At 44.3% G+C, this 13,375-nt stretch overlaps 1 protein-coding gene across 1 annotated transcript in view; it reads left to right on the forward strand.

Annotated features, from left to right (window-relative positions):
• Window positions 1-13,375, forward strand: part of LOC135594717 (probable polygalacturonase) — a 47,334-nt gene that overhangs the window by 7,150 nt on the left and 26,809 nt on the right. Inside the window, exons 4-5 of the mRNA XM_065085185.1 lie at window positions 3,022-3,040; window positions 8,564-8,589. Of these exons, the coding sequence (XP_064941257.1) occupies window positions 3,022-3,040; window positions 8,564-8,589 (45 nt within the window). The remainder of the gene's footprint in view (window positions 1-3,021; window positions 3,041-8,563; window positions 8,590-13,375) is intronic.

Consider the following 13,375-nt stretch of genomic DNA (forward strand, 5'->3'; position numbering starts at 1 on the left):
CTTCCTGCACATCTCCCCCATCACCATGATATACTGGAGGAATAACTAGGTCACAATCTGCTAATCCTTCTGCAGAAGTCTTGGCCTGTGTCTTCTGTTGGGAAATCATGGGGGGGCGACATCATATGCGCGGCGGAAAAACAAGAAAACAAAATCCCCGATTCCCAAAAAGATGTTCGTCGTCGTGCGAAGATTGGTGCGCAAAATCCGCGAAACATAAAACTGCGTATAGAGTATATTGTGTTACCTTGGGAGATCGTATATCCCTGTTTCCTTGCAGATCCTTAGGAGAGGGTGAAGGAGGTCAAGCGTCCTCCTCTCTAGCGGTGATCCACACAGCAGGGTTGCGACGACGCTCCTCAAAACTCCAGGCCTGCTCTGAGGTGGAGAGGGAGAGGAGAATAGGAAAGGCAAGCAAAGACTCCAGCCTATGAGGCTCTAAATACCTCCTATTTATAGAGGTCCCCTGTCAAACCCTAATGGGTCCTCCCCTAGTGGGTATTGGATCTGCATCCAATAAGACAAGGGCTCCGTCGGATATCTTATATCCGAACCTCTACTCATCGCAATACCTACCGTATGTGTGTGACCCTCTAGGCCCAATATCGAGCTGGCCGTGAGTCATACCCGTCAGAACTCCTTCTAACTCAGTGAATTATTATCTCTGTAATAATTCACTTGACTCATCGACTACGGACGTACTAGGCCACTACGCCATAGTCCCCAGACGATACAGGGGAATCCAATCCATTGGACCTGTTTGTCCTTAGTTACCGTGTACCTATAGTCGCTCATCCATCTAATATCCTAGAGACCGTATATCGAGCATGGTGTTGTCAGACCCATACGGTTTCTACTCGAGTCTCGCTCTAATCGGATTCTCCCGGAGAACTCTTTCTCTCTCAACCCGTATGACCCTGGCCAGAGATTTGTCTGAGCAAGAACACATGGGATATTCCTCTCATGACGCCGAGAGTGGATGATCCTCTATCGACACTCAATAGCCCTCGTAAGGTCGACTACCACTCCCAATGACCAGCTGTACTAGATCTGGGACAGCCAAACCTATAAGTCTGGTATCAAAGAGTGGAGCACTCATACAGGACATCCTTGGTGTCTCAAGTTTAAGGACCAGATACACCACTAGGACTACGGAATCGCTGTCTGACAATAAGGCATCATCAACCATCCAGCATTTCGTAAGCGGATCAATCAGTGAACTCATTCTCCAATGAGCACCTGTACTGTATCCCTAGTGTCCCTACACGAGCAGCTATGAGACCAACTGCATTTATCATATGGACGGGTATACAGCACACCAGTCTATCCGGTTATCACGATGTCCCTCTCGAGTAACCTATGACCGGGATTATTTAGGATATGTGTTTAAAGGTGAATCGATCTCATTATCGTGATCTCATCACGATCTGATTCCCATTGCACAAATCCAAGGACATCACAATATATATATGCACATATGCAATAGTTATAAAGTGATATACGCCAAAATATAATAAGCAAAAAGATTCTGTATCAAGTCACACGTGCCATCACTCACGTGATTGGCTTGCTGGGTACCTATGACTAGCAATCTCCCACTTGACCTAAAGCCAATCACCTATGTGTATGATCCCCATCAGACCCCTGTGACGCTCAAAGACAATCTGAGACAACGGCTTTGTCAGTGGATCTACAATGTTATCTTCGGATGGAACTCTTTCCACTGCTATATCTCCTCGGGTTACGATCTCTCTGATAAGCTGGAACCTCCTCAGAACACTTCTGATGAGACCCGGGTTCCCTTATTTGAGTAATCGCCCCGTTGTTGTCGTAATATAAGGAGATCGGCTCCTCGCTACCCAATACGAATCCCAAATCTGTGATGAACTTCTTCACCCAGACTCCCTCCTTTGCTACATCTAATGCAGCAATGTACTCCGCCTCTGCGGTCGAGTCAACAGTGGTATCTTGCTTGGAACTCTTCCAGCACACTGCTCCTCCATTTAAGGTGTACACATACCCTGAATTCGACTTGCTATCATCGACATTAGACTGAAAACTTGAGTCCGTGTAACCTTTAACCTTAAGGCTACTACCTCCATATACTAGTAAAAGATCCTTAGTCCTTCTCAAGTACTTAAGGATACACTTTACTGTTTTCCAATGCTCCAAGCCTGGATCCGCCTGGTACCTGCTCGTGACACTCAGAGCATGCGCTATATCAGGCCTAGTACATAGCATGACATACATGATAGACCCTATTGTTGAGGCATAAGGTATCATATACATGTTCGCCTTTCTTCTGGAGTCTTTGGGGACATACTTGTAGAAAGTGATATCCCATGTCTCATCTGTATGAGACCTCTCTTGGAATTTTCCATGCCAAACCTTTTGACAATGGTTTCTATGTACCTGGACTGGGACAAGCCAAGCATCCTTTTGGATCTATCTCTATAGATTCTAATCCCCAAGATATAGGATGCTTCCCCTAAGTCCTTCATGGAGAAGTGTCTAGATAACCAAACCTTTACTGTGGATAGCATTCCTACGTCATTCCCAATGATCAGGATGTCATCCACATATAACACCAAAAAGGTGATAGCGCTCCCACTTACCTTTCTGTATACACAAGGCTCATCTTCGTTCTTAACAAAGTCATAAGATCTGATTGCCTCATCAAATCTTATGTTCCAACTTCGGGAAGCTTGCTTTAGTCCATAAATGGATCTAAGCAACCTACACACCTTATCTGGGCAGTTCTTGGACACGAATCCCTTAGGTTGCATCATAGACACCTCCTCCTCGAGGTTCCCGTTGAGGAATGCGGTTTTCACATCCATCTGCCAGATCTCATAATCATAGTGTGTTGCAATAGCCAATAGAATTCTGATGGATTTTAGCATTGCTACGAGTGAGAAGGTTTCGTCGTAGTCAACACCTTGCCTTTGACGATACCCCTTAGCCACTAGCCTTACTTTATAGGTCTCTACCTTTCCATCTACTCCGATCTTTTTCTTAAAGATCCACTTGCAACCGATGGGTACAATACCTTCGGGCACATCAACTAGGTTCCAAACCTTATTGGAGTACATAGAATCCATCTCAGAATTCATGGCTTCTTGCCACTTCCCGGAGTCTATACTCATAATAGCCTCGTCGTAGGTCTAAGGATCAATATCCTCTACATCCTCTCCTCTAATATGTCCCACATATCTTTCAGGAGGATGGGATACTCCATCAGACCTGCGTAAAGTTGATACTTGTGTATTAGGTACCTGAACAGACTCGGGCTGTAGAATGGTGCTTGAACTTGGTTCTCCAACTTCGCTCAACTCTATCATTCTCCCACTGTCTCCGCCAAGAATGTGTTCCTTCTCAAGGAACACTACTCTCTTAGCTACAAAGACCTTTTGGTCCTCGAGATGATAGAAATAATACCCACAAGTTTCCTTGGGGTATCCCACAAATTTGCATCACTCTGTCCTTGATTCTAACTTATCGGGGTTGTGTCTTTTAACGTGGGCAGGGCAGCTCCAAATCTTAACAACCTTAAGATCAGGCTTCTTCCCTTTCCATATCTCATATGGTGTAGACACTACCGACTTAGTTGGAACTCTGTTCAGAAGGTAAGCTACGGTTTCTAGGGCATATCCCCAGAATGAGATGGGTATGTCAGCGAAACTCATCATGGACCGTACCATATCTAATAATGTACGATTTCTCCTTTCAGAGGCACCATTGAGCTAAGGTGTATAAGGAGGTGTCCATTGGAATAATATCCCATGGTCCTTGAGGAACTGAGTAAACTCTGTACTTAAGTACTCACCTCCTCGATCTGATCGAAGAGTTTTGATACTCTTTCCAGTCTGGTTCTCCACCTCATTCTTATACTCTCTGAATTTCTCAAAGGCCTCGGACTTGTACTTCATTAAGTACACATATCCATACCTTGAGAAATCATCAGTAAATGTAATGAAGTAGGAGTAACCTCCAATGGCATGAGTTGACATGGGTCCACATACATCACTATGTATGAGTTCCAACAACTCAGTGGCTCTCTCTCCAGTTCTACTAAATGGAGAGTTGGTCAATTTTCCACGAAGGCAAGGCTCGCAAGTTGCATATGACACATAGTCGAATGGATCTAGATATCCATCATTTAGCAACTTTTGAATCATTCCCTCATGGATATGACCTAGCCTACAATGTCATAGGTATACATTGTTCACCTCCTCTCGTTTCCTCTTAGATACTTACATTCATGATATGTGGAGTAGTGTCTTGCATAAACAAACCTTTATGCAATATTCCTCTCGTCAATCTCCCCTCGGCTTTGCTAGAATTTACAATAAATTGTAGATGTGATAAGCAATATTGGTATCCAATACCAATGCACTATCACAAAAATCTAACAATTGGAGATTGATCATGAATGTACCTGAAGCTTCACTAAGCTTCTTGTTTCGCCCTTTTTGCAAGGTACTCTTTGCAGTTCCTCTTCCAGTGCCCATCTTTACCACAGTGGAAGCATTGGCCTTTGTCCTTTACTAGGTCTTTCTTAGCAACCTTTGCTTTACCTAGTCTGCCCTTGCCCTTTCCCTTCTTAAGGGATCTTTCTACTTTCCTTTTCTTTTTGGTCTCACCAGTGTAGAGAACTGGCTTCTCTTTCTTAATAGTACTCTCTGCCTCCCTCAACATATTGAGGAGTCTGGGAGAGTCACCTCAAGCTTGTTCATATTAAAATCCATTATGAACTATGAAAAGGAATCTGGTAGGGACTGAAGTACAATGTCCACACACAAGTTATCCTCTAGGACCATTCCTAGACCTGTGAGTTTCTCTATCCACTCAATCATCTTTAGGACATGATTATAAACCAGTGTCCCCTCAGTCATCCTAGCGTGGAAGAGACTCTTAGATATCTCATATCGCTGAGTCCTTCCTCGTTCCTCAAACAATTTGCGGACATGTAGGAGAATGGATCTGGCATCCATCTTTTCATGTTGTCTCTGTAACTCAGGAGTCATAGAGCCCAACATATAGCATTGAGCAAGAGTGGAGTCATCAATGTACTTCACGTAGCGAGCGATCTCATCCTCGCTTGCCCCTTCTTCGGGCGTAGGCATCACTGTATCAAGGACGTACACGATTTTCTCCGCTGTGAGAACAATTCTCAAGTTACGGAACCAATCCGTATAATTTGGACCAGTGAGGTGGTTGACATCAAGTATGTCACGTAAGGGATTTGAAAGCGACATTTTCTGAAAATATAGATGCAGCAGAAATGAATAACATGCAGATTTTGTAAGAAATAAACTATCAAGATATGGACTTCTATCTTAATATACTCCCACTATTTTACTAACGAGTCACGCGACACCCTCAGCACGTGAAACGGAAGTCTCCGGCAGACTTCTAGTGGGGATCAGGATCCAATCAGCGTCTTAGTGTAACCTCGAGGGACTCGACCAATCACACTAAGCCTAAAAGGTAGGCAACTCTTGCCGATCACAACTCCTTGTGATTCCCGTCCTGTTCGGCCTCCGAATCACCATGGCCTCGAGGGACTCGACCAACCATGATGCTCGGTTAAGTCAACACCTTCGTTACAAGATGAGTCTGATTTGATGATATACCCTCGAGGGACTCGACCAAGTATACCATGCCCTCAGGTCACCAGTGACATCTCTATGTCGTAAGCAAGATAGCGAATCACGATATAGGTGAGTCTCGAGAGACTCGACCAACTCAACCTACATCGGGAATCGGTTACTACTTATAACGATGGAAGGCCACGTGGGTCAATCTAATTGCCTCACGTTTACCGACTTAATATTATCGAGAGATGTTTCTAAGATTTGGTATCCTAATATGACATGTCACACATATACATATTTAATATATATCTACATCGCATGCAAATATATATACTTATCTAGTATGTGTATAATCAATTACACCAGATGATCATGGACCACAACCTAATGTGATTAGGCCCGAGCCAGTAGGCCTAATCACTCACATCAAGATCTATGTGTGCAACGGTGCATCTCCATGCCCTGTGATCGTCCATCTCATCCTCGTCGGTTCCGTCGACATCTTGATGCATCTCCATGCATCACGATCGTCCGTCTCGTGGGTCCCGCTATCGCATCCACGCTCCCGCTGCGCCTCCTCATGTGATTACAACTTAATTATAGGCACGCAGGCCCGACAATAAATGAGAAATATAATGGAGGCTCGCAGACCTCAATAATAATAATCACAAGTACACACATCACACGGTCCATGATCATCCGTCCACACATCATACATCACATGTATAAATAATCATCATCATGTAGGACAACTAGATAATAATCAACTAAACCTTTTAATTAATTAATATTTTCTGAAATCAGGGACATGTAGGGAATTTCTGAATTTATAGGGGTATTTTCCTAATTTGGACAAAAGACAGAAACTGGAATTTCTCAAATTCCAAGGGGCAAAACTGTCTTTTGCCCAGAAAACCCTAATGCCCTTTCCCCCTTTCGCTGCTGCCGCCGCCACCCTGCCGGCGGCGGCCTGTGCGGCGGGGCGAGGGCACTGCCCTCGCCTGTAGGCGGCATGCCCGCTGGCGGCGATGCCGCTACGGGTGGGCGCCCCCTTCGGGCGCCGCTGCCTCCGCAGGCGGTGCTGTCCCGCCGGGCGGCCGCCCCTGTGGGGGGGGGTTTCGCCCGCGGGAGCAGCGGCGGCAGGCGTCGCTGCCCTACGGCGGCAGGCGCCGCTGCCCTTGTTAGGATCGAGAGCACTAAGAGGGGGCGGGGGTGAATTAGTGCAGCGGATAACTTTGTACGATTAAAATCGAAAGCTGCGTTTGAACGATAAGGACAGTTCTATATGAAAGTTGATACTAAGCAAGATTGCAGTCAATCTATGCAGGCAGTTTGCAGCTATGAAGAAAACCAGAATATCGGCGCAAACTGAAATCCGACGTTCTGTCACGGACAAACTTTGAAACAGGATGTTTGATGTAATGCTTATATCTGTCCGTGTCTTTTGGCATGTTCATGCCTTGTACAAAATGTAGAGGGGTGGCCGAAGGCTTAATAGTCCCACTTTAGTTGGGTTGGTGGCCTCTTTAGGCTTGTAAATAAAGGTTGTGTCATGTGGACACGTGAGAGAGCTTTTCGGTCTGTAATGGACCATTTTACCCTTTGTTGTGCCACTGTTCAGAGCTTGTAAAGTCTGTTTGTAATTTGCATTGTCTATGAAGTATTTTTCGGACATGTTTGCTTGTGGATCCCGATTGAGGCGTTCTCTCTAACCCGTTCTCTCTTTTGGAGGTCCTAAGGGATAATGGGAGGCTTCGGGGAGGCTGACCTTTGCGGACGAACACGCAAGGGTGCCGCACGACTTAGGCAAAACCAGCTAAGTCCGTGTCATATGGTATCAGAGCGGGACAAGCACTCATAGAAACACTTGACATGCAAACGTGGGGGACCTAGCGGGGCTGCGTTGCGGGCAGTCAGCACACGCGCGACCGTTTGAGGGAAAACGGGCATGGAGATGTAGGGAAAAGAGTCGCTCAGAGGAGCGGGCATCTGAGATTGGCATTCAGAGGAATGGCCAACCCTTCGCGCAAGAGGCACCACGAGAACAGGCAAGCTTGGAAGAATTTGGAGCGCACAAAGGTTGGGATGGCTGAGTTTGAGCTACGGCTCAACGTTGACAACTATACTTGATGGTGCTCTAGGCAAGCGAGGCGCTTGGCAAGAATGAGACCATCCAAGGTGAAATGAGTTGCTCAACGACCAAAAGAGTTATGCAAAGCTCACAGAGGTGAGGGGAATTGCTAACTCGAAGAAGTTGGTACTCATGCATGGGTTTGTATGCGGACGATGGAATGTTCGTGGCCATCCCAAGGCGGTCGAGACTCGGCGCCATGGAGCATTGAAACTTTCTCTTCGGCATGCGAAGGATACGTCCGGAGGAGGCTGAAGCGTGCAACGAGTTCAGCATGTTGCTAGGCCTTGAGGGGTGCAGCGGTGGCTGTATTGACGTGGAGGCGCAATCTAGCAAGTGCGTTTGCAAGAGGCATAACAATGCATAGTTTGTTCAGCAGATCGAAGTAGTCCAAGGGGATGGTGGTCTTTGAAACGAAGAGAGATGTTGCTCCAATGGGACAGTTATCCAGGAGGGATAAGTCTCGGCACTCCAGAGGGAGAATCATGTGAGATGGACTTCACATGTTGAGGAGGAGTACCTCACAAACAACAACTCCACGAAGCTCGATGGACTGAGCAAGCGGCGAGGAGTCGTCGCATGATCTCGCTCGAGAGAATGCATTGGTGGATGCATTGCGAGATCAAGTGGGGGAGCGACCTGAAGCAACTTAAATGAAGGCACACTTAGAGTCGATATGGAGATCGGACTCGAGGGAGGGCTGACCCGTGGAATGGTGGGCGAGGGCCACCATCGACTCAATGCGAAAACGAGGAGCGGAGCAACTTGGGTGTAACTTGGCGAAGTTCCCAAGCCGCATGAAGGGAGCCAGCAGAGAAGTTGGAACATGGAGCAGAGGCACAGTGCTTTTCTTAGACAGAGGTCTGTTAGGATCGAGAGCACTAAGAGGGGGGGTGAATTAGTGCAGCGGATATTTTTCAGCGATTAAAAAACGAAAGCTGCGTTCGTTCGATAAAGACTATTTTGATGCAAAAGCCGATTCTAAGATTACTTATGATTAAGTGCAGTTTACGTTTAAACACAGTTAGCGTCTAAACACAGTTTGCGTCTAAATGCAGATTGCGTCTAAACTCAGATTGCGTCTAAGCGCAGTTTGCGTCTTAGCGCAGATTGCGTCTAAGCGCAGATTGCGTCTAAACGCAGATTGCGTCTAAGCGCAGATTGCGTCTAAACACAGTTTACGTCTAGGAGCAGTTTAAGCAGAAGTATAAAGACAATGTGCTGCTGTTGTACAGCTCAAAAAATAATCTGCAAATAACAGATTTACGTCTAAACGCAGATTTACGTCTAGACGCAGATTTACATCTAAACGCAGATTTACGTCTTAAACGCAGATTTACGTCTGAACTTTGAAACTCGTTTGTATACTCGCAGAAGGCAGTATGCAGTTGAAATCAAGACGTAAACGTGAACTGAGATCTGATGATTGTGCGAGGAAAGCCGATTTACGTCTAAATGCAGTTTTACGTCTAAATGTTGAAACTCGTTCGTAAAATTGTTGAGGACAGTTTGCAGTTATCAATAGGATCAAAATGTAAGTGTAAACTGCAAAGAAACTCGTTTGTAAAAGCACGGAAGACAGTTCTGCAGAATCAAACGTAAACGTAAACTGTAATGTACGAAAATACGAATTTACGTATGAATGCAGATTCGGAAGAACAGCACTTAGAACTTGTTCGTGAAAGCGCAGAGAGCAGTAGTAATGAAGGAGGTTTGCAGTAATGATAAAGTGCTAAAAAATAAACGCAAACCAGAGATTTAGAGTGGTTCGGTCAGCCTTGACCTACTCCACTTTTGGCTTCCTCCACCGACGAGGTCGCCGACGTCAACTAGGGGCCTTCCTTCAATAGGCGAAGGCCAAACTGCCCTTTTACAGTTTCTCTCCTTTTGACAGGCTCAGGAGACAACCTTTACAGACCTTTCTCTCCTCACTTTACAACTGAAAACTTGAAGAACAGAAGGAGGAGACTTAAAGGCTTTACAACACTTTTGAGCTCTTAGAATCACAGAAAAGATCAAGATTTCGGTGTAGGTCTATATGTTTTCAGTGCTGAATGGGTGGGGAATTTATAGGCCCCAACCCAATTCAAATTTGGAGCTCAAAACAATCAAATCCCGGAATTCTGGGATCAGGCGGTTGCACCTCTTGACTGGAGAGGTTGCACCGCCTGGCAGAGCTCGAAGACCGAGCTCAGGCGGTGCCACCTCTCTGCCAGGGAGGTTGCACCGTCCAGTCTTGCTCGAAGACTGAGCTCAGGCGGTGCCACCTCTCTGTCAGGGAGGTTGCACCGCCCAGTCTAGCTCGAAGACTGAGCTCAGGCGGTGCCACCTCTCTAATGGGGAGGTTGCACCGCCCAGTCTCGCTAGGAGGCCTAGCCCAGGCGGTGCCACCTCCTGGCCTGGGCGGTTGCACCTCCTGGTGCAATCAGGGTCCGAATGGTTCATTCCATTCGGCCCAATTTCAGTCTTTTAGGGGCCCAATTGCCCCAAGATTAAGCCAATGGGATCACCTCCCATTTTCCAACTTAATCAACATGCTAACTACGATTAAATCTAAGACAACTTCTGCAGCTTTGCTTCGGTGCGTCAATCGCTCCTTCCGGCGAGTTTTCGGCGAACTTCCGTCGATCATCCGATGAACCCTCGGTGATGCTCCTGCGGACTTCCGGCAAACTCCTGGACTTTGCGACGATCCACTTGGCAAGTTCCGACGAGCTTCGCTTGGCAAGCTTCTGGACTTCTCGGATCTGTTCTTGCAGAACCTCCGACGACCGTCCGAACTTCCGTCGAACTCTCGAACTCCCAACGTGATCATTAACTTGACTCCGGCGCAACTCCTGCTGCTTGTCTATCTTTCATCGTAGTTAATCCTGCACACTTATCTCAACACATAGATTAGATAACAAATGACAATTGACTTCATCATCAAAATCCGAGATTCAACAATCTCCCCCTTTTTGATGATGACAATCAATTGATAATGGAGTTATCCTTAACTCCCCCTGTCTATATGCCATAGTTGAGATAAGTCAACCTTGAATTCAAGACCTAAGAATTCAAGTGACGTATTGATAAGTTAGATCAGTTAAACTTATCAATACTCCCATCATGATACTCATCATGATGTATCTCTTCAAGGATGATGTCAGGGTTTGACATACATCAATAAGTTTGTATGATTGTGTTTGTAACTATTCATCATGTAGTTTGAACATTATCATATAAAGCTATGAAACTTATTACATGATGCACACATTTGAAATATTCTAGCAAGTTTTGCATTTTCTTCACATGATAAGATATCAACTCAGGGCATAATGCAAACTTTAGCACATGTTCATATATCTCTTGGTGATGCAAGGATGGCATAATCATAGCAGTGTTTATAGCATCATTCATAGTATTTCTAATCATGGCAGTGTTTATCAATTCATATATATCTCCCCCTTTGTCATCAACAAAAAGCATAGTAACTATGATACCAGAAAATAATAATGGCAAGCTTATAGAGGAATTTTACATAGATTGCTTTAAATACTTCTTCCCCTTTGTGTTATAATCCATTGTAAAGATTTTGCAGGATGGAATACATACACATGAATCACTTCATCAAATCTATTTCAGAAACTCAATTTTCATGAAGGTGTACGAGAAAATCTGTTTCATAAATAAGATGCATTCGGACAAGATTTTGTTGCAGATTTTCACATATAATCATGGAAATCAAGTGATTTGATCATACAATATAGTCCGAAAGAAAATGATTTTAACAAATTTATCTGTTCGGACACATCAACATTCCTAGTTCTCTTCGAATGAAATCAAAACACAAGATTTTCAAAACTTTTAGTTTCAAAGCACAACATTCTTAATTTGGACACATCACATACCAAACAGTAATGATACCATAAAAATCTGAGATAACTTTTACCACAATAGATGTTTACAGCCAGTACATCAGAAGTGAGTAAGAAGTTTACAACAACAACAGGTGTTCAACAAGTTCATTGATGAGGTGGAAAATTAAAGTGCCTAAACAAGGAGTCAAATTGACTATGAATTTGCTGCAGCTCAGATAGGATTTGATCTTGTCTTTGTTCAATCTGTTCTTGTCTCTGTTCGAATCGATCCATACGAATCCCAATTTCTTCGATGGATGTATGAGTTTGCTCAACTGGATGTGTTTCCTCAAAGGGAAGGGTCAGAGGAGATTGAGTACCCCTAAATACTGGTGTTTCCGGTTCTGGTTTAGGTTGAGGGTGATCAGTCCTTCTAGGGATTCTAACCCAGTTACCGTTTCTATAGTAACATCTTAGTCGGTGAAGTAGATTTTTGTTTATTATGCTGAATCGATCTACTTTAATTACTTCTTCTTCTGGTGGTATTAGAATGTCGTAAGCTTTCATTATTCTTGTGATTATACCACCATATGGGAGCATCATATCTTTCTTAGATAATTCTAACATATTTTGTTGAATAAGATAGCCAAGACAGATGTCATGTCCCTTCATGATTGAGTACATAGTTCCTAATTCTAATTGACTTATTTCATCATGATGGTATTGTTTAGGAAGAATTATACTAGTCATGATATAATGAAGTATCTTAGTGTTCAAAGGCAATAGATGTTCACAACTTTTAGGAACTAATGCTATGTTAGGATTGGCAAAGATTGTTCCTAAGGCTTCAACATAGGATGTTCCAATACTTTCATCATCCCATGATCCTCTAAAGTAGAGTCCTATGCTTTTTATGGGAATGCCTTTCATATCACAAATGAACCTATCAGTGATTGTGATGTGTTGTCCTAAAAGATAAGTGGACATCCTTTCTTCATCATCTATTTGTATGTTATTGTAAAATAATCTAACAAGCCTAGGATAGATGGGTTCGTTAATCTGCAAGATTGGAAGTAGACCTAGGTTTGCAAACCATTGGATGGTCTCTAAGTCTCTTAGTTCATTTAGATCTACGTATTTTCCCTTACTAATACATCTAAGTTCGAAAGAGGGAAATTTTTCAGCATGGTATTTCGAATCGAAAAGAGTGAAATCAAACTCTTCTACTAATCTCCTCTTTCCCTTGTCCCTTGAGGATCTTCTAGATCCCATAACTACTGCTGTTTAGAGGGATGATGATGAGCTAGAGTAAATGAAGAACAAAACAGAATTTAAGAGCCTTTTCGAGAGTACCTTTGTGAGATCTTCAAGAGAAGGAAGGATTCTTGATGTTTTGCTCCGAAATGGGAGGTATTTGGAAGGCTTAGAGGAGTGAAATGGGAATGGAGGAGACTTGGAAGAGTAGAGGAGGAAATGGGAGTGAGTTGGGGTCGGTTCCATAGCCGGCCCTAGTGTGGGTTTAAAAAGGCAGAGTTGCGGGCGGTTGCACCTTTGGCTGGAGCGGTGCAACCTCTGGCAACCCGTGATAGCTGGAGGTGCCACCGCCAGCTGGAGAGGTGCCACCGCCTGCAGCCAGTGAGCACCTAATATGATTTGATCAGGGAGCCTTTGCCTTGAGGAGAGTTTCAGAGCAATTAATGTTTGTTACATGATTTCGTATGAGTTTTTATTTAAGGAAGAAGCTCTTGTACGATCAAGATAGATCTTTTAACGTGCATACGTATGTTGATAGTTTGTTTGGTATCCCT

This window comes from Musa acuminata, chromosome BXJ1-2, assembly GCF_036884655.1.
Source record: "Musa acuminata AAA Group cultivar baxijiao chromosome BXJ1-2, Cavendish_Baxijiao_AAA, whole genome shotgun sequence".
NCBI lineage: Eukaryota > Viridiplantae > Streptophyta > Magnoliopsida > Zingiberales > Musaceae > Musa > Musa acuminata.